The following is a 22,414-nucleotide window of genomic DNA, read 5'->3' as shown; positions in this document are numbered from 1 at the left end:
CGTTTGTGCAAGAGGCATCCCATAGAAACAAGTCGAAACTTCAAGGTTTTGAAACCGGATCCGACCCAGATTGCTTCAGTGAGTATGGAAGGCTTCAGTGCAATGTTGTAACAAGTTATTGGGATGGTCTGAGTCATCCGAGAACTCCTTGGAGTTAAGACCGGTGAGTCTACCGCCGTAACAAGCAAGATGTCGGCGGTTTTTGACCACGGATCATACCCGCATGGCTTCAGTGAGTATGGTAGACTACTATGCTGATGTGTTGGAGTGTCCTGGGTTCTCCTAGGACTCCCTGGAGTTAAGATCTGTGGGTCTACTACCGTAACAAGCAAAATGTCGACCGGTTTTGACAACGGAACATACCCGCATAGCTTCAGTGAGTGTGGTAGACTACTTTGCTAATGTGTTAGGATGTCTTGGGTCATCCAAGGACTCCCTGGAGTTATGATCAGTAGGTCTACGGCTGTCACAAGGACTCCCTGGAATGGTCCAGATCCCAACATAACAGCAATACAGTCTGCCATACTCACTGAATCTTTGCGGTTATGATGCGCGGTTAAAAATCATCGACCTTTTTCTTGTTACAGTGACCCAAATATCTAAACTTCAGGGAGTCCTAGGATGACCAAAGACATCCCAACACATTAACAAAGCAGTCTACCATACTGTCTGAAGCTATGCGTGTATGTTCCGGGGTCAAAAATCGTCGACATCTTGCTTGTTACGGTTGTAGCTCCACAGATCATAACTCCAGGGAGTCCTTGGATGACCCAAGACATCCTAACACATTAGCAAAGTAGTCTACCACACTCACTGAAGCTATGCGGGTATGATCCGTGGTCAAAAACCGGCGACATCTTGCTTGTTACGGCGGTAGACTCACCGGTCTTAACTCCAAGGAGTTCTCGGATGACTCAGACCATCCCAATAAGTTGTTACAACATTGCACTGAAGCCTTCCATACTCACTGAAGCAGTCTGGGTCGGATCCGGTTTCAAAACCTTGAAGTTTCGACTTGTTTCTATAGGATGCCTCTTGCACAAACGGTTCAAACGGATAAAAACAAGAGAAATCATGTTTCAATCATGCTAAGACATACCAGAACTCATAGTTTTTGCTGATACGCGTCGAATGAAGTCAAGAAAATCGAAATCCATAATGAAACAAAGATTTTATGAATGATTTTAGAAATAGCAAAAATACGATTTTTTGTACATTTTAACCCAAAATGCTCAAACTTCAACAGCATGTAACTTTTGAACCCCGGGGTTTAGAGAGTTGGTCCAGAAGACTTTTTTCATGTCTCGGCGAGATCTTTTGAAAAAAGTTGGTCCCGTTCGTGTACATCCTTGGACCAAATTTGCCCATTCTCCTTTTCACAAAATACTGTATTTTCTCGAAAATACTCAAATTTTTATAATTTGCAATATGGGTATCAAACGATTCGAAATTTTGCATGCATTTTCACTGTTTTATTTTTTTTTAATAAAGTACTCAAATTTTCCATCATGAATTTTAAAGTTCTAAATCACATTAGAGAAGTTTGAGGGTCATACCAAAGCTCAGCAATCAAAAATAAGACAACGAAAAAAACATTTCAAATTTTTATAATTTGCAATATGGGTATCAAACGAACCGAAATTTTACCTGCTTTTTCATTAATATTTTGTTTGATACCTATATTGCGAATCAAAACAATTTGAGTACCGTCAGTGGGGGTGACATTGGGTCTGGGGGGTGAGATTGGGTCAAAGTGATTTTTGACGGATTTTACCATTTCTCAGGTTCTTCTCAATGAAAATGAATTCTGTTGAAAGGGTTGTGTAGGGGACATCCTAAGATGACTTCGCTGAAAAAATCTCGTTCCTAGAACAAATCCTGTTATTTTGGCAGCTGTCTAAAGTTGGGGTACGTTTTTGGCCAAAAATGACCTCTCGCAAAATCATTTTTCTAATATTTTTGTTAGAATTGCTCGAAAACTACCCAAATGTTTGAAAATCTCCACTTCAAACATTGTAGCGTGTCAATACGATTCCCTCGAACAAGAAACACTGTTGGGTGACTTGTTTTTACCATATCGTTGTATTTGAGCATCATTTTAGTTTCATTTGACCCAATGTCACCCCCTCTAAGGGGTGAGATTGGGTCAATTTTCAAACAATTGGCATTTAAGGTAGTGTTCATCAAAATCCACCATATTTTGGGAAAATGTTAGTAAACTATCTAAGAACAAATCTACGTTGAAAGATTTTCGATGTTATTTAATTTGTTTTTGTTATTAAGAAAATACGAGAGGTGTATCGTTTTTTGACCCATAGTCACCCCCACTGACGGTACTTAAAAAAAACGGTATTTTGTGAAAATTTTAGTATTTTATTCAAGATTTTATTCGAAAAAATATCTTAAACAGTGAAAAAGCATGCAATATTTCGAATCGTTTCATACGTATTTTCGAGAAAATACGGTATTTTGTGAAAATTTGAGTACTTCATTAAAAAAAACTTTACAGTCCGAACTCGATTATCGATTATCGAATAACAAAAAAAAAATGTTTTTTTTCGTTGTCTTATTTATTGCTGAGCTTTCGTATGACCCTCAAACTTCTCTAATGTGATTTAGAACTTTTAAATTCAAGATGGCGGCCAATATGGCGACGATGAAATGTTCAAAAAAAATATTTTTTTTTAGGCCGTTGCAAATATTTTTTGAAGTTTATGTCTCTCAGCTCTGACCAAAGTCGAGGGGGGGGAGGGGGGTGTTTTAAAATGCATTTTACACGCGCCCAGTTGCTTTCCAATCATTAGTTTTCAAAATATCGAGGCACCGACGAAAATTTATTTTCGCGAAAAAAACATCGCATATCTAAAAAAAAAACTTCGGATTAACGAAACATAGGATAATCGAGGCTTTGGATAATCGTGTCTGGACTGTATTTTATGAAAATTTGAGTATTTCGTTAAAAAATCTCTAAAGCTGTGAAAATGCATATAAAATTTTGAATCGTTTTACCCATTCTGCAAATTCCCGGCAAACTTCGTCCTGCCCTTTTTTGATTTTCTGACGTATCTTGCTTGTTTGCTTATTACGCCTCCTGTGATCAAAATTTTATTTTACGCAGCTATTCCCATACAATCTGCAGATTTTCCGGAATCGGTTCCAGAGTAGCCAAAGTTGTAACTTTTTCGCGTAAGAACCTTCCTTGGACTTATACGAACCCAACGCAACAAAGAGCACCTCGATCCGACGCTCCGTATTGAACTGATTCGCGTTCGAACAAAACCGTCGAATTTTTTATATATATATAGAGAGAAGAAGATATATAGATTTGAGTACTTTAAAAAAAATCGGTATATTGTGATTTTTTTTTAGTATTTATACTTTAAAACTTAGCATATTATCAAAAAAAAACTAAGCTCTTAGCTTTACTAAGCTTAAAAATTCAACATAATTTGGTTGATTTTAGTCAATTTTAGAAATATATTAAACATAAGTTATCGTCCGTTACCGTCGATAAAATTATCGCCGATAGAATTATCGGAATAACGATAACGATAGATTATTGTTATCGTCCCAACGATAACGATAGAACTATTGTTATCGTTATCGAACCACGATAATTTTATCGTTAACAACCTTGGTTGATGTCCCTGTTTTGGACCTACTATGCAAAGCTCCATCTTATTCTGGCTTGCTCTCAAGAACAGTTAAACCAAAACATGCCATTTGCGGCTGATTTGCAGCTTATATCAGGCACATAACTGTAGAATACCCATTGTTTGTGTAACTCTTATAAGTTTGGCTGTATTTTGGACCTAAACTGAAAAAGTTGGACCAATTTTGGAATATCGATTGATGAAATCACCACAATTCTGTCGCATGGGTCCAAAATAGGTACATGGTCAAAAATAAGGACATTTGCCCTATATTGTTTTTCGTCATCGTGTAAAAGAAGGTCAAACTTTGGAATTTTTGAGAACATTTGGTTAAAAATACCAAGCATCAAATAGCAAAACATGCAAAAACAATGCTTGTTCCTCGTCTGGGGTTCAGTAATTTAATTTAAGCTGAATCAAAAAAGTTGTATAAAAAAGGTTATGTCTGTGGTCGAAAAGTGTCTCCTATTTGGGATAACTATAACCGGTTGAGATTCTTTTTTAAGATATCTAAAGACAAAACAACAAAACGTATCCGAATTTGTTAATTGGAACGACTGGCAGCTGTCAAATGCTAGAAGCACGCTAGAAGCTCGGAAGTCGTTGAACTGTGGGATTTTTATGTCAATATCAGTTTCACAACTGCACCCAAAACTGGCAGCGCTAGTCCGAGAGAATGATGGTCTCGAGTCGAGAGAATAGTGGTACCATTCACGGACGCAGAGAACACAGCTCGAGATGGGCGATAGAACTATTCTCTCGAGGTTCATTTGCAAAAAAAGTTCATCCGTCAAACAAACACCAAAAGTGTCGACAACGGGAATCGAACCAGAGACCTTTGATAAACCAATCCAATGACTTAGCTGCCTCGGCCACCACATGCTGGTGACCAAGGAGAAGTCAGAAGTCGATGTATGACACTTGTTGGAGATTGAACGAATGAACTCATTTGTTATGATGGTGTGAGTTGGTACCATTATTCTATCGATTTTGGCACTGAGCCCTCAATAAATTTTGAGAGAACGATTATCTCGATTCTGAATTTTGGGTGTGGTATTCACGTTTGAGTGCTTTATAGTTACATGCGTAATATTTTATTAAACTACTATTTATTAGTTATGTATTTTTTTATCAAATTAAATAATCAATTGTGTACAAAACCTAATTTCAAAATGTTAAACTTGGAAAATTAAAAATTGATTACATTTATTAGAAAAAATGGCTGGTAATGGAATATAAATATACACATCCTTTCTAAAATTGTTTTGTAATTTTATTCGAGAAATAACTAGCGTTATTATATTTGACCACATCACCAGAACTAGAGAACGGGGGACCCGTAATGATATGCAACCAATATACCAAGATCTTGTCTTTCAAATAAGATAAGAGAAATGCAGAGGATTAGTAAAGTCCGCTGCAGTGTGTCTACATTTTCTCTTTCATTTGCATTCTCATGCATTCAATTGTAGTATAACAATTTAAAAAACCCCAACCATTTTCATAACCTTTTTAAGTAATTATCGATAGTTTTTGGTGCAATTCCTAAATTAAAAAGAGATTTTTATTCCATTATTGATGACTGAGAACTGATAACTGATTTCCATTTTATAATTTTAAGCGTCTTGGCATCACTCACGCTTCACCGCATTTTCCTCTGCAAATCTGCCCATTATCAACACTTGCCTCTTCCCGTACCTTCAGCGCGATCAACGGTCTTCCGATGCTAGCCGCGCCGTAACCTCCGCTATTATCACCCCGCTGTCTGAACCAGGCCTTCAGTATCGACGACCTTCGCCGGCTATCACCACTATTCTTAACCGTTCCCAGCTCCAGCTCGAGCTCACGACTTAGTCCACTATCTCTTCTTGAGGCCGATGTCGCCCGAGATGCCGCCGCCGAAACGACCGCGATCACACTCGTGACCATAGCAAAAGTGACTGCCCAAGATCCCGAAATCAATGGTACTGAGAGCACTTTGCGGCTATACAATGTCCCAAGTCTCGGGTGCCGGGTGAACCTCCACCAAGGAGAGGGGGGGCCATAAATTACGACGACGTCAACCCCGAGTGCAGTTTTATCAGTCATCAGTCAGAGTTGGATGTTGGTTCAAACTTACTTGCGCGTTGTTGCCTTTTGTTTGTGGTAGTCGTCGGACGTCCCGCGTTGACGATTCTTTGGGAGATTCGGCCGAAAAACTGCAGGCTGGCTTCGTGGACCACCTATTTGAACTAGTTTGGGCTGAGTCAGTACTCTTATCTGGCGTTTCTTCGACACGATTTGTACACGACACACAGTCCAAGAACTCGGAGTTTGCACGCGGCGCTGGGATAAACAATGCAAAGGTATACGATACGACGAAACCGTGTCTGTACTCGCTAGCTTAGTAAACAGAAGAGCAAACTGAAGGGAACGCGAGACGGTAGTGGAAGGGTGGACGGACGGATTACGGGCCTCAGCTGCAGAAGCGCTACTAAACCTAAACTGCTACAATAAAGTCCACACACTGGTAGCAAAGCTCGGATGTAACAAAGACTACCTCACGTTCAGCTGTGGCTGAAGGTTCGAACTGTGAGCGCGCGGGGTGTTACGCGGTTACACCGAACCGGACGACTGTGTGCGAGAGTATAGTGTAATCGGGAGTACAAGAACCAAGGGACTGGACAGAAGCTCAAGAAACAGAACTCAGAATGTGTGCCACTGCGGACTGGATTGGTGATAAGGACGGGCAGTGGTCTTCAAGCATTATGAATAAATCATTGGGTTTGTATGACATCAACTTCTAGAATTGAATTCAAATTTCAGTATATAGAGTATCTAGTCCAGACTTAATTATCCGATGTTTCGACTATCCAATGGTTTGTATGGAATTGCGGATAATCGAATCACGACCAACAATGTTTTTTTTCTTTCTTTTTCGTATTTTAATATCGAATTTAAGTTCAGCGATCCCAAAAAGTTAAAATTGAACAATTGTTTGACTTATAAATTTAAAAAAAAATCATATTTTCAATATGTTATTACACTCAAACCCCGATGGTTTGACACCAACTGTTGTCAAACAAACGGGGTCACTTTTTAGTTTGACACCTTTTACACGGAGTTCACACACACACTACCAAACGTTTGTTTTGATAGTGTGCGTGAGCACCGTGTAAAAAGTGACAGTTCGTCACTTTTTAGTTTGACTTTAACCAACAAACGGGGTACACACTGAAAAAGTGTCAAACGAAAAAGTGACCAACCTCCGGGGGTTGAGTGTACCGCCATTTTGGACGCCATCTTGGATTTAAAAATTCTAAATCATTTTAGAGTAGTTTATGGACCATACTTAAACTCGACCATAAAAAAGACAAAGAAAAACAATTTTTTTTTCGTGATTCGATTAGGCTGGTACAAATATTTTTAAAAGTTTTTGTCACCCCCTTCAAAATTGGCCCGAAAATCAGGGGGCAAAAAACATATTTTTACAATAAACTTCAAAATTTCAATGAAAATTCAAGTGCAACCAGCTGAAATCAAATTAACATACATTTTTTTCTGTTTGAGTATTAAGACACGGAATCCTGATTACAAGAACTATTGTATCGTGTTACCCATTTTTACTGTTATTAAGCATTTCTAGATCTATAACACAGTTCCTATTGAGAGGAAAAGTGCTGTTCCATCCAGATGCTGTAAACTCCATTCCTTGTGCCTTGTGCGCTATGTATCGCTAGAACCGCGGTGACAATTTTTTGTGTCATTTTTCAAGCTCTTCCCAGCAGCTATTATTTGCCGCGCGGGGTCTTGTAAAGACAATTGTCTTTTTGCGGCGCTACTCTTGCGGTGTTCCCTTTGCTCTGATCTGGACAATGCGACTGGACTGCAGTGCAATACCGATCGGCTGGGCATTATTTACATGCGAAGACACGAGGAAAGTATTTTGGGAAGAGGCGCAAAGGAATATCCCAAGATCGATCACATGCTTGAAGAGCACGTGAAGCAACCGTTTTATACTCATACGGTTGCTGCTACCTCTAAACTTAAACCTAAGGCTGCCACCCTGAGAAGAACCCATGACTTTCCGCTTATGAGGCGAAACCCGTAACCATTCGGCCACAGGAGGTTGGCAATTAACATACATTCTTCTGCGTTAAAATCATTTTTAGCATATTTGGGTTTATTAAAAAATCTTAAGATTTTTTGAAAATTTTCGATGCAAAATCTTTTTTTTCGATACAATTTTTGTTTTTGTCAGATCTTAGATTTTTTGAAAACTAATGATTGCAAAACAACTGAACAAGTGTAAAATGCATTTTAAAACACATTTTTCATTTAAATGTGTAGACTATGGCTTGTTATTTAAATTTTCATATTTTTTAATTTTTTTGCCCCCCCCCCCCCCCTTGACCTCGGCCAGGGCCGAGGGACAAAAACTTTTTTAAATATTTGCATCGGCCTTATCCGAAGGGAATTTTTTCGGAGGCCTTCGGATAAGCGAGTCTGGACTGTAACTCGAACTAAAATAAAAACTTTGAAATTATTAGTAAATATCATGTAAACATTTCTGATTTTAGGTCCATTTTCCTTTAGAATTCTGGACCAACTTTTACAATTTGTGGTTCCCAAAAAAAAAAAAAAATCACAAAAAAATGCAAACAGGTCAAAACTTTGGGATGGTGCCAAAAAGTTTCGATAGTACTACAATTTTCCCAAGAAAAAAAATGCATTTTAGAGCAACATTGTAAAGGGTTTAAGATTTAAAATCTGTCTGTTTTCAAACGAAAGTCTGGAATTAAAATTTTGAATGATTTTTATCGGAAAGATTTGAAATTGAATTGTAAACATCGGATAAATAGTTGCTGAGATACGGCATTTGAGTGCTATTAGGATAGTTACCAAAAACTTATTTTTTCCTGTTTTTTTTATTTGCTGTATCGCAGCAACTAGTCTTATGGACAAGGACATTTTGTAAACTTTAGGAAAAAAATCAGACTTAGGCAACCATTGGCACATTTTATCTCGAAAACACTGCACAATAACAAATACTTGTTCGATTCCAAAACCAATACTACATCTATAAATGTCGTTAAGGGTACTCAGCAACCAGGGAAATCATAGTCTTCTTATTCCAAAATTGTTAAACATACGGACGCAATCCTGAATTCATTTTTCGGAGCTAAAAAAAGTGTATGATGTAAAAATTTACCACACTGCTAAATATGTTTTGCCCTAGCTCAAAGTTGTCTTTTTTATCAACACAAATTAAAATAATTTCGAGAATAGTGTTTTGTACAAATCGATTTTTGTGTTAAAATGAAGTATTTTTTAAAAATAGAATACAAATAATTTAAAAAAATTAAGCCTGGTTCTCGTTATTTTAAAACAAAAAGTATTCCATAATTACAGTTCGTTACTATCCAAAATTTAAAAATATAAATGAGATAAGTTAAAATATTTTTTTACTAAACTTTTATCATCTGTAATTCCATTATTAAAAAACTGTAAAAAGATTCAAAAATCTTTTTTCCAGAGTTTTTTTTAAAGTTCTATAAACAGACTTTTAAAAAAAACTCAAGATTTCATTAAAAATATCGTTGAAAGCATTTAATTTTTGACTTTTTGTGATTGTTCACTGTTCATTTTTAAATTTATAAAAGTAAATGATTTAGCATTTTTGCTAAATTTGTATCATTTTTCTATGAAACACAATAACTTTCATTTTCCTTTTCAAACAAAAACTCTAGATTTGCTCTTTTTTAATCGCAAGGACTCAAATAAGACAACGAAAAATATTTATATTTTTTACCTGTTCCGGCTATCCGAAGTGAAATATTTCCAAAGACTTTGGATAATATAGTCTAGACCAGGCCTGCCCAACCTTTTCGGCTCAATTTTCACATTTTTGATCGTCAATCTTACAATTGTTGATTTTTTCATGGTTTCTTTGATGGAATCGGTTCTCAGATGTCCAGTGAACATAACTTTGATAAAAGTTTGGAATTTTTTTTTGCAGATCGTTTTTATGTAAGTTTTAAGTGAAAAATTGGTCAAGCCCGCGGGCCGGATTGATTTTTGACGAAAAATGTAGATATAAACGACTTGTATAAATATTTTTTAAAACTTTTGATAAAGTTATGTTCACTGGTCATCTGAGAACCCATTCCATCAAAGAAACCATGAAAAAATGAACAATTGTAATTTTAACGATCAAAAATGTGAAAATTGAGCCGAAAAGGTTAGGCGGGCCTGGTCTAGACTTTACTTACACTTTTCACGGAAACGGTGTATAAAACAATCATAGGGTCATTTTCGATTGAAAATTTGATATTGCATCTTAAATACAGTTTTAAAACAAATGAATTCAAAGCTTTAACATTAAACTATGTTTGGCTGATAAGGGTATTTCATCAGATAAACTCTTCGAATCATGCCAAGCGTTTAAAAAAAATATTTTAAACTTGATTTGATCCCATTTCAACATTTTGAAGAAATCTTAAGCAAAATGTTTCTTATTCATCCAAACTTTTAATTTTCTATAAGTTACAGAAATTTCACATAAAACCTGTACGTTGTGTTCAAAATATAACAAGTTTAGTATGTAAAATATTTAAAAACCTAAAATATTATTTTTTAATTCAAAATTAAGCATGTTTACAAAAGCTGGTAATTTTTGTTTACAAAACATTTGAAAAGTGGTTTTAACTGCATTAAGTTATGTACAACTATACAGTCATGCCTCGGTTTTGCACGCCTCGGTTTTGCACTGCCCCGGTTTTGCACTGCCCCGGTTTTGCACCGTTCAGCTGCCTCGGTTAAGCACGGCCCAGTGCTTAACTGAAGCACAGAGCTTATGGGATTTTGGCTATATGGGAGACATTGGCTATAATTCTATGAATATTCATGCAAACATCAAAAATTATAGTGTTTTGGAATCGGGATGATATCAGCTATCCATTAAAATTATAATTTCATGAAAATTTTTACAAAAATACGTATTTTTCCTGTATTTTGAAAATTCATATTTTTTCTCTAAAGAAACCAAAAATATATTGATATTGCAATATGGGTATCAAATGATCAGGTTTTTTTTCATACATTTTGGATGTAACAATAACATTTTTAGAAAATACTCAAAACTTTCACAAAATTACGTATTTTCGAAAAAAATACTCAAAATTTTAATTTTTACAATATGGGTATCAAACGATCGGGATTTTTTCATACATTTCGAATGTATTAACAACATTTTTAGAAAATACTCAAAATTTTCACAAAACTACGAATTTTTGAAAAAAGGTACTCAAAATTTCCGTTTTTACAATGTGGGTATCAAACGATCTTGATTTTTTCATACAATTCGAATTTAATAACAGCATTTTTTTTAAATACTCATAATTTTCACAAAACTACGTATTTTCAAAAAAAAATACTAAAAATTTCAATATTTACAATATGGGTATCAAACGATCGGAATTTTTTCATACATTTCGAATGTAATAACAACATTTTTAGAAAATACTCAAAATTTTCACAAAACTACGTATTTTCAAAAAAAAAAATACTCGAAATTTCAATATTTGCAATATGGGTATCAAACAATCGGGATTTTTTCATACATTTCGAAAGTAAAAAAATTAAAATACTCAAAGTTTTCACAAAACTACATATTTTTGAAAAAAAAAAAATACTCAAAATTTCCGGTTTTAACAAGAGGTATCAAATGTTCGGGATTTTTTTATACATTTCAAAAGTTTTAACACAAATTTGTGAAAATATCCAAATTTTCACAAAACTACGTTTTTTTTAAAAAATACCCCAAATTTCAGTTTTTTACAATATGAGTATAACATGGTTGAGATTTTTTCATTAATTGTTTCTTTGTATCGTCAACGGAAATTTTAAGTATTTTTTCGAAAATACGTAGTTTTGTGAAATTTTTTAGTATTTTCTAAAAATGTTGTTATTACATTCGAAATGTATGAAAAAATCCCGATTGTTTGATACCCACATTGTAAAACCGGAAATTTTGAGTACTTTTTTAAAAAATTCGTAGTTTTGTGAAAATTTTGAGTATTTTCTAAAAATGTTGTTATTACATTCGAAACGTATGAAAAAATCCCGATCGTTTGATACCCATTATTGCAAACATCGAAATTTTTAGTATTTTTTTTTGAAAATACGTAGTTTTGTGAAAATTTTGAGTATTTTCTAAAAATGTTGTTATTAAATTCGAAATGTATGAAAAAATCCCGATCGTTTGATACCCATATTGTAAAAATTGAAGTTTGAGTATTTTTTTTAAAATACGTAGTTTTGTGAAAATTTTGAGTATTTTCTAAAAATGTTGTTATTACATTTGAAATGTATGAAAAAATTCCGATCGTTTGATACCCATATTGTAAAAATGGAAATTTAGAGTATTTTTTCGAAAATCCGTAGTTTTGTGAAAATTTTCAGTATTTTCTAAAAATGTTGTTATTACATTCGAAATGTATGAAAAAATTCCGATCGTTTGATACCCATATTGTAAAAATTGAAATTTTGAGTATTTTTTTCGAAAATACGTAGTTTTGTGAAAATTTTGAGTATTTTCTAAAAATGTTATTGTTACATCCAAAATGTATGAAAAAACCCTGATCATTTGATACCCATATTGCAATTACAATATATTGTTGGTTTCTTTAGGAAAAAATATGCATATTCGAAATACAGGAAAATACGTATTTTTGTGAAAACTTTCATGAAATAATAATTTTAATGGATAGCTGACATCATCCCGATTCCAAAACACTATAATTTTTGATGTTTGCATGATTTTTCGTACGATTAAAGCCAATGTCTCCCATATAGCCAAAATCCCATAAGCTCTGTGCCTCGGTTATGCACGCCTCGGTTTTGCATCCCCCATATGCGGTGCTAAACCGAGGCACGTCTGTACTAAAGGAAACTATGTAGGGGAGAGTGGGGAGATTTGATCCCCGGGGAGACTTGATCCCAAGCCAGTATCTCGTCAGCATGTGGGTAAAACAATTAGCTTTGTTCTAGAAAGTTGTGCGAAATTGACTAAAACTCATTGTAGAAAACAAAGAAAAAAATTAAAAAATGTTTAGATTGAGTTACACACATTTTTCTAAGAAGTGCTGCAAAAAACTTCCAAGAGATCTTTTTTCTTTGTTTTGGATAAGTATAGAAAACACTCAAAAATTATTTAAAAAAATATTTTTTGTACATGAATTGTTTGATAAACATATCAACTCCAAAACCCTTACGCATTTGATGTTAAATTTATCGTCATACTATTTTTACAATCAATCGTTTAAAAAAGTGCGTTTAGGGAGACTTGATCCCTGCATTTTTACAGTCACTGGAATCAGCCTCAAAATTAAATAACTTGGGTGGGGTTTCGTACATAGTTTCCTTTAGTATAGTTGTACATAACTTACTGCAGTTTGAACCATTTTTCAAAAGTTTTGTAAACAAAATTACCAGCTTTTGTAAACATGCTCAATTTTGGTCTAAAAAAGAAAATTTTAAGTTTTTAAATATTATACATGCTAAACTTGTTATATTTTGAACACAAACGTACAGGTTTAATGTGAAATTGCTGTAACTTATAGAAAATTAAAAGTTTGGATGAATAAGAAACATTTTGCTTAAGATTTCTTCAAAATGTTCAAAGGGGGATCAAATTACCCCCAACATTTTGAAAATTCCGGTTTAAAATATTTTTTAAAAACGCTTGGCATTATTCAAAGAGCTCATCTGATGAAATACCCTTATCAGCCAAACATAGTTGAATGTTTAAGCTTTCAATTCATGCAAAAAGATCATAGTTTTGTGAGAAATTGACAGAGTTATGTGCGATACAAAAAAAAGGGATCAAGTCTCCCCACTCTCCCCTACGAAAACCCAGCCCATTCAATCATGCTTGAGTCTGATTCCAGTGACTGTAAAAATGCAGGGATCAAGTCTCCCTAACAGCACTTTTTTAAACAATTGATTGTAAAAATAGTATGACGATCAATTTAGCGTCAAATGCTTGAGGGTTTTGGAGTTGATAAGATTATCAATTTATAAAAAAAATATTTTTTGAATAAATTTTGAGAGTTTTCTATGCATGTCAAAATGACGAAAAAAGATGTTTTCAACACTTTTTTAATTTTTTCTTTGTTTTCTACAATGAGTTTTAGTAAAATTCACACAACATTCTAGAACAAAGCTAAATTTTTACCCACACGCTGACGAGATACAGACTTGGGATCAAGTGTCCCCAGGATCAAGTCTCCTCACTCTCCCTTATAGTACAATCTCAAAAGAACGCAGTTAAATTAACAAATTTCTTGACAACCACTGCCGCCCCAGAGTGATTGGTGATAGTGACGCCGGCAAGACCCAATTTGGCTGATGTCGTTCCGGGGTATTTTTGAGTCATCATCGAACCGATTTCGTTCAGGAAGCTACCACGGTTATCTATTCCAGAGGAAAATAAAAACAAAATATTTCCACAAAGACAAACGTGGAATTCAACCCTCAATAAGACGAGGAGAACATCGACCACGCCGTGAATGACAGCCGACGACGAACGCTATCTTATCACTCACGGAGAAAAAAGAGTGAGAGAGAGAGAAAAGGGAGGAAACGCGAGTAAAAAAAGAAACTTCGATGAAGAGTGTGGTGACACGCACGCACACATTTCACCGTCTTATCGGCTGCAACCTGGCTTATCAAGGGATAATACATCAAGCAGCACCAGCAGCAGCAGCAGCATTCAGTCAACAACAGCTTGCTGAATTGTTGCTGCCATGAACAAACATCGATTGTGTGACGAAGAGCAAGTGCTCGTAGCCGGTGGAAATCAAATATTGTCCAAGAACCATGCGTCTCCATCTATGGCTAGAAATACACCGAGGTTTGGCACCAACTGCTGTCAAACACCACCTCAAAAAGTCTGGAGCAACATTTGAAAGGGGCGGTACGACATTGCTCTTAAGCTAAGAGCAAGATTGTCCGTTCGACGCAGTGGTGAACGCAGAACGCTGTGCCAGTTCGATTTTTCCATCTACTGTCAGTCGAACAATCTGCAGGGGTTGCTTTGTTCAATGGTCGATGACTGGCAGGCTATGATGACAGGCGCAAAATTTTGCGTTTGCGTTCAGTCCTGACGGACAATCTTGTTCTTGTTCTTGGCTTTTTCACCGCAAAAAAATAAAACCTTATTCGAAAAATTTTAACACAATCCACCCGACGCCGTGCCTTCCGATCAACGATGATATAGGAAGGGCTTTGAAAATCACAAAAAATCACTTTTCACTCCGAATATTTTTTACGACCACGCGCTCCCTTTGCCAATTATGCACTCTTGATTTTACATCTTAAAAATATAGTCAAAAAAGTTGTTTCGCAACATATACAAAAGAAGACCTTATTATTTTAACGTAATAAACGTTTATCAAATTTTTGACAATGGATTCAAAATTCAAAAATCTAATTCTAATAAATGAATTTTCTAAAAGAATTTAATTGAGAATATCGATTCCTTAACGCACCCTTTAAACCAGGGGTGCTCAAAGTTTTTGAATGGCGGGCCAAATTTCTAACCAAATGTGAAAAATGTTTATTTGAAAAATTGTTGAAAAACGTTTTTACAATCTATGACACTGAAAATTACATTTCTCTAGTTAGTTTGCTATACGTCTTAACAACTATCGTAGCCTCCGACACCTAACTGTTTTTTTTTTTTTGTTTGAAACAAATCAACATTTCACATTTTTCTGTAGAGAGCATTAAAAGGACGTGCAGATGAACACTTCAAAATATTTTTGAATTTGAAAATTTGTTAATTGATCGAGAATTGATCGAAATACGGCTTTGTTTACACTTGGCGTTTAGAACCTTTTGAACTAACCCGAGATTCATCAGCTAAAGAACATGTATTTTTCAATATTTTTGAGAACAAAAAATGATATTTTTTAGGCAGGTTTGTTAAAAAAAGGTTTCGAATTAATTGGCGAAAATATTCTAAGCGCAAAATAATTTTGACGAAATAACCATTTTCAATCACATTCAAACTTTTGGGTCAATGCTTGTGAAAAGCTTAAACTAAACCTACATTTATAAGAATTTTAAAACCAATTTACAAATGGGTAAAAAGGCCATTTAACATGATCTTTCAAAATGGATCCGTGGGCCACAAAAAATCATCTCGCGGGCCACGTTTGGCCCGCGGGCCATACTTTGGTCACCCCTGCTTTAAACGCTGCGAGGTCTTCAAAAATCAACAATGTCACTACCACTGCTTCAACTTGATTTAATCGTAAACAATGAATTTATTTTCAAATTTAAAAGTCATACAGTTTTAACATACTTACCACTGCTCACAAGTTTCTTTTATAACATCAGTTGCTCCTGGCTTCCTCCAATGTTATTCTTCCTGCGATCTTCACTAATTAAACCTTCCTGCATTGATTTCACATAATTCTTGATTTCGCACTCCAAATTATATGCTCTCTCACCTTAAAATTTCAAGGACGGATATCACAATAGTCACATGAAAATTAACCTCAGTAGGCTACACTTTTGGACGCAAATTGGAAAAACCCCATTCGATGCACCAAGCTCACGGCTTTCTTGACCTGATTAAAACATTCAGCGGAGATTTAACCACAGTTTTAATAATTAATAAGTCGCAAACTGCATATCGTGAGAATTGTTCTGCTTTGGCAGTAAGACATCTCGCAAATTCCAGAGCTAACGCCAACACGACAGAGCGAGATGGCAAGTCTGGAAGAGATTTGTTGTGTTTTTTCTCTCCCTTCTTTGTCTGGAAAGAGGGGGATGATGGTGACAAATGCTTAGCTGCTAAGTAGAGAACCTTCAAAGAGAAATGACATGGCACTCAAACACAACAAAACTCGCTCTCCCGTCTCTTTCTCACTCATATGCTTTTAAACGAAAGAACTCAATTTTGACAAGTAATTCAAGCGCTGCACTGAGTGACGACGCTTCTCTCTCAGGTTCTCTACTGCTAAGCAACCCCCCAAAAGGGAAATCACATGGTTGCATGTGTGTGTGTGTGCGTGAGTGTGAGTCCCACAGGGGGATGCCCGCACGAAAAGGAGAGATGAGGTTTGTTTTTGGAGTTGCTTAGAGGTGTGAGTGAGTGTGTACGCAACTAGAGAGGGGGATGATACAAGGTGGGGACAGGGTGGTTGGTGTGCGCCAGCGCAGTTTAGAATATAAATGAAACGCACCGCCAGAAATGCGAACGAATCGCCCTTTTGTAAAAATGTGGGGTAGTTGAACTGTTTTAGGCGATTGCTTATATTTTTTGACGTTTTTGTCCCTCGACTCTGACCAAAGTCGAGGGGAGGGGGGCAAAACAAACGTGAAAAAAAATTAAATTAAAATCCATGGTTTAAAAATGTCAGTGGAAAAAGGGTTTTAAAATGCATTTTACATCTGTCCAGTGTCCAAAAAAAAATAATTAAAAAATTAAACAACAATCTCAACATTTGAATGTAAAAGGAGTTTTTTAAAATGCATTTTACACTAGTTCAGTTGTTTTGCAATCATTAATTTTCAAAAAATAAGATTTGAGGAAAACAAAAAATATTACGAAAAAAAATGCTAAAGATTTTTGAAAAAACACAAACTTGTTGAAAATGGTTCTAACCGCAGAAGAATGGACACTCAAACCCCGATGGTTTGATATCAAAAGTTGTCAAACGAAAGGGGTCACTTTTTAGTTTGACACCCCTTTTACACGGAATTCACTCCCACAATCAAACGTTTGTTTTGATAGTGTGAGTGAGAGCCGTGTAAAAAGTGACAGTTCGTCACTTTTTAGTTTGACTTTGACCAACCAACGGGGTACAAACTAAAAAGTGTCAAACGAAAAAGTGACCAACCACCGGGGGTTGAGTGTATTTAAAATTGATTTCAGCTGATTGCACTTGAATTTCCATTTTTGCCCCCTGATGTTTCGGGCCGAGGGGAGGAGACAAAAACTTTTATGAGTATTTGTACCAGTCTAAATTAAATTCAGTTATTTCTTTTTTAGTGACAGAGTTGTTACGGAGAAGTCGAAAAAAATCCGCGCCGTCCCAATACCCGATTCGCGCGAAATCCCCGCCATATTAGGAAAAAAAATATGTGTGCAAACATACAACAGAGTTTCATAACAATTATTTTTTTTTAAATAACAAAGAAAGTATTTGAAAACAATAATTAAACTCGCTTTATGTTTAAGAACTCCGTCGGAACGCAAAAATCACAAAAGTTTAAATTATGTTGTACTCAATAAATACAATTTATATCAAGAATAGCCTCATTAGGCCGAATCTCAGAACGCAGAATGTTGAAACGCTGAAAATTGGGTGTACCCCATTTGGCATAATGGACATTTGGCATAACGGGTTTTCAAGAAGGACGTTTGGCATAATGGACGTTTGGCATAATTGGTCCAATACATCAGGGACGTTTGGCATAATGGACATTTGGCATAATGGACGTTTGGCATAACTCGTTCAAAAACCATCAAGGACGTTTGGCATAATGGACATTTGGCATAATGGACGTTTGGCATAACTCATTAAAAAACCATCTAGGATGTTTGGTATAGTGGACGTTGGGCCACCAGATTACCAGATTTTATTTTTGTTTTATTTTTTAAGTACTTCTCATTTTCACGAATGAAAATGTATTGTTTATTTGCCTTTTTTATTCAACTTTCAGAGATTACTATTAGTTTTTTTCGAAAAACTAGGTATCTCTTTATTTTTTCCCCAACAGTAAATTGTTTCCTTTTTGAATAATTCACAATACATCTTTTTAATGAAATTTTGATATTTTTATTGAAAATTTAGTTTAAAGAAGAAAATATCTCTTGTTAGCTTTACATTTTCCCCTTTCAATATAATTAGCAATAATATTTTTTGAATAAAATTTTCCCTTTTATATGAAATTCAACTTAATGATGAAAAAACTTCTTCAAATTTTCGACAATTAAGCTGTTATAATGCAATTTTCCCTTCTTTTTATCATAATTTAACTTGAAGAAGGAAAAATCTCTAAATCAATCCACATTTTTCCCTTTTTTTCGAATTCAATTTAAAGAACACCCAGAACTGGGCAGCACTCGTCCGACACGAGAGTAGCGGTAAGATTTACAGATACAGAGAACACAGTTCTAGATGACCGAGAGAATTATGCCCTCGAGTCTATTTCAAGAAAAAGTTCATCCTTCAAAACAAAAAGTGTTGTCTACGGGAATTGAACCAAGGACCTTTAATAGAATAACTCAATAACTAAACTGCCTTGGCCACAACAGCTTGGTGACACAAGAGTAGTCAGATGTCGATTTATGACCAATGTTGAAGATTTACTGTTTTAATTAATTCATGAAATTAATTGTTTTGCAGATTCAGATTTTACTTTTCATTAAATATTTTGCAATTTAGTTGTTTTATGAAATTTTCCCATATTTTATAGACAACTCAAGAAGGGAAATTCTCTTATAGATGTTCTCTTTAAACATTTCTATCATTTTTGCACATTTTTTCTCTGTTGCTTTATTTTTTGCAATAAAGTTGTGTATGCAATTTTCCCTTCTTGTATTTATTTAAAACTAATCTTAAAGAAGAGAAAATTGTTTAAAAAATTAATTGCTAATTAAATTGATTTTTTTTTTCGAGAGGTTGGTGAAAAAAATGAAAATAATGCGATTGTCAAACATTTGAAGAGTGGCAATTTGTGAATCTTTAAAGAGACTTTTCTTATTACTTACTTATTACTTATCAAGTATTCAAAACGTATTTTTTATGAGATTTTTCCTTCTAAAAGTTGAATTTAAAATAAAAGAAGAGAAAATTTCATAACAACTCATTTGCCAAATATTTAAAGAAAGATAAATGAACATCCCTTATAAAGGTTGAATATTAAAGAAGAGAAAATTGCATAAAAAACAATAATTGCAAAATATTAAAAAAAAAAACAAAAACTGGACATCTTTTGAGAGATTTTACCTTCTTTTAGTTTTAAAATTAAAGAAGAGAAAATTGCTTTAAAAATATTAATTGCATTTCTTTAAAGAAGAGCAAATGTACATACATTCTTCAGGTTGAATTCAAAAAGGATGGAAAAGGGAAAATAGTGTAAAATCTTTATTGCAAAATATTTAAAGGCTGGCAAAACTTACATTTCTTTGTTAGTTGAATTTAAAATAAAAGAAAGAAAAAAATAATACAAAAAAATTAGCTGCTATTTCAAAAGGAGAAAAATCTTAATTTTATATAGACACTTTCTAAAAAAGAATTTTAAATAATTTTATGGAAAAATGCATTATAAAGCTTTTAAAGTAAAACTATCTGTTTAGAATATAGGAAAAAAGCTATAAGTTATTATTCTTTACAAAAAAAATTATACTAATTTAACAAAACAAAAAAAAAAGCTAGCAATAATTATGCCAAACGTCCTTGATAGTTTTTGAACGAGTTATGCCAAACGTCCTTTATGCCAAATGTCCATTATGCCAAACGTCCTTGATGTCTTGGACCAATTATGCCAAACGTCCATTATGCCAAACGTCCTTGATAGTTTTTGAACGAGTTATGCCAAACGTCCATTATGCCAAATGTCCATTATGCCAAACGTCCCTGATGTCTTGGACCAATTATGCCAAACGTCCATTATGCCAAACGTCCTTCTTGAAAACCCGTTATGCCAAATGTCCATTATGCCAAATGGGGTACACCCCTGAAAATTACCTATACGGACAAATTTAGTTTTGATAGGATGAAGTAAACCAGAGGGAAAAGCCATAACAATTAATTAGGAAAAAAAATGAAATTCAAATGTACAAAATAAATAAAATTTAGATTCAAAAATAAAAAAAAAACAGCAATATATAAGATTTTAAAATTCATGAATCTAAGGATTTGATAATTTACATGCAGTTTGTACTCGATGATCCTCGCTAAAGTGTAATTCAGAAAAATCGAAACGCGATTTTTTTACTATTTTCTTCTGAAAATTTCCCTACCTTGAATAGGATTCAATAAATGCTTAAAAGTTATAAGATTTTCTGTAATCTATGATGGTGACCAAAATTTTAGCATTTAAGAATTGAAGGGTTCTGCAGTTTTCTGCAGTCCAGAATTTAAAAATTCTGCAGTTTTTTTTAAAAGGTCCAGAGTTTGATAATATAAGAATGTAAGAATTTAAAAATTTAAACCTTTCTTTTGTAAGAAATCTAATCTAATCTAATCAGACCCTAGCGCAGCCAATCTTTCGAAGGGATCCTGGAGAGTGCCTTAGGTTAGATGACGCCTAGCACTCTTCTTGTCATTTATTAACATTTGTAGTGCGCCATTGCATCTGAATGCATTGAAACAACACAAGCGTTAAAGCGGCCAGGCCTACTGCGTAAAGCCGTATCGCAGAGATGACTCATAATTGGGTTGAGTTTGAGCACTGAGTGTTCGAACAACAACACAATTCTGAATCGACAGGGGAGGAAGAAGCGTGGGGACACACCACCATACGCTCCGAGATTTGGTTGTATTCGTTGGGAGCACCATGCTAAGAAGGTTTGGTACTCCGGGACCCTCTGGGATGGGACATTGTATATCCACGAATGCCCTGGACACTTTTTGCCGTGGTTATAGCGCCACAACTCGCTCAAACCTTTCTTTTGTAAGAAAGGCAAAAATTTAAGAATTTGAGAATTTAAGAATCCAAAAATTCAATTTATTGATTGTTTTTATTTCCAATTTTATTTTTTTTTAAGTTTTGATTTTTTTTTCATTATTTTCGGAAATTTAAAAATTTTAATAGAGTTATTTACGTGCGCATGTATTGCGTATACATACACGAAAAAAAGTGAGGTTAAATTTTGTCCAGCCAGCAAAATCAAATGGTGCGCTAGTGTGTGTACGCGAAACGTCATAAAGCTCTATTGAGAATGCCGTAGTAACATTTCAATAGGACGAATTTGCATTTGTAAACAAGCAGTCTACCCTAGTAACATTTTTAAACTTACAGGTTTTATCATGGTTCTGAAAACTCTCATACGGCCTAAATAGGCTTTTATGGCCTACTTAAAACCTAAAATGTTACTAGGGTATCCCTTTCGCTTAAGTGACAGTTTACGTCAAGTAAGAGGGGGATAGACTGCTTGTTTACAAACGCAGATTTGCCCTATTGAACTGTTATTACGGAATTTGGGAGCCTTAATTTTTTTATATTTTGATCTTTTTTTATTTTTTCCCCAAAAATATATAAATTTTATGAATTTAAAATAATCTTTCTAGGGGTTAAATCTAAGGTTAAATTACAGGTTTTGACGGCCCTTAGAAATAACAAACAAACATTATCGAAAGAAAATTCAATTTTGTTTCAGTAACTAAGAAGTTTTTGCACTATAAAAAATATATCGTTATTCCAGATATTTTTTACTTGAAGGTTGATTATTTAATTATTTTATTCATGAATTGCCATCCGCGCGAAATCCGCGCCAAAGTAAATTTAAAATCATGTTAGTGATATACTTCAAATGAAAGTTTTTTTTACTAATTGAATGAAATGTCTAATTTAAATTAAAATTCTGATAAATAATAAGTTGACATAAATTTTCATGGTTTTTAATCAATTAAAATTTTTTTATTGTTGTTTTTGTTTATCAAACAAGAGGTAGCATCTAATCTGAAACGAAATATAAAAAACTATCAAAAACGTTGGCCCGTTTTACAAATAAAAATTGAAATTGTGAGTTTCATTGA

At 34.4% G+C, this 22,414-nt stretch overlaps 1 protein-coding gene across 4 annotated transcripts in view; it reads right to left on the bottom strand.

Annotated features, from left to right (window-relative positions):
• The window catches only part of LOC6045535 (ras-related protein Rab-32), a 35,611-nt gene extending 19,232 nt beyond the window's left edge, over positions 1-16,379 (bottom strand). The window contains exon 1 of one of the 4 annotated variants that reach the window (XM_038262829.1): positions 16,007-16,379. Coding sequence is in view for 2 of the 4 variants with exons in the window: in XM_038262827.1 (XP_038118755.1) it covers positions 5,340-5,582 (243 nt within the window). In the remaining 2 variants the exon portion in view is untranslated. Of the gene's footprint in view, positions 1-5,339; positions 5,627-5,772; positions 6,273-16,006 lie in introns of those variants that run through there. The other 3 variants (XM_001862855.2, XM_038262827.1, XM_038262828.1) reach the window with 3 other exon arrangements.
• Positions 16,380-22,414: the final 6,035 nt, after the last annotated feature.

This window comes from Culex quinquefasciatus, chromosome 3 (genome assembly GCF_015732765.1).
Source record: "Culex quinquefasciatus strain JHB chromosome 3, VPISU_Cqui_1.0_pri_paternal, whole genome shotgun sequence".
Lineage (NCBI taxonomy): Eukaryota > Metazoa > Arthropoda > Insecta > Diptera > Culicidae > Culex > Culex quinquefasciatus.
The sequence above is the reverse complement of the archived record's forward strand: the minus strand, read 5'-3'. Positions and strand labels throughout refer to the sequence as shown.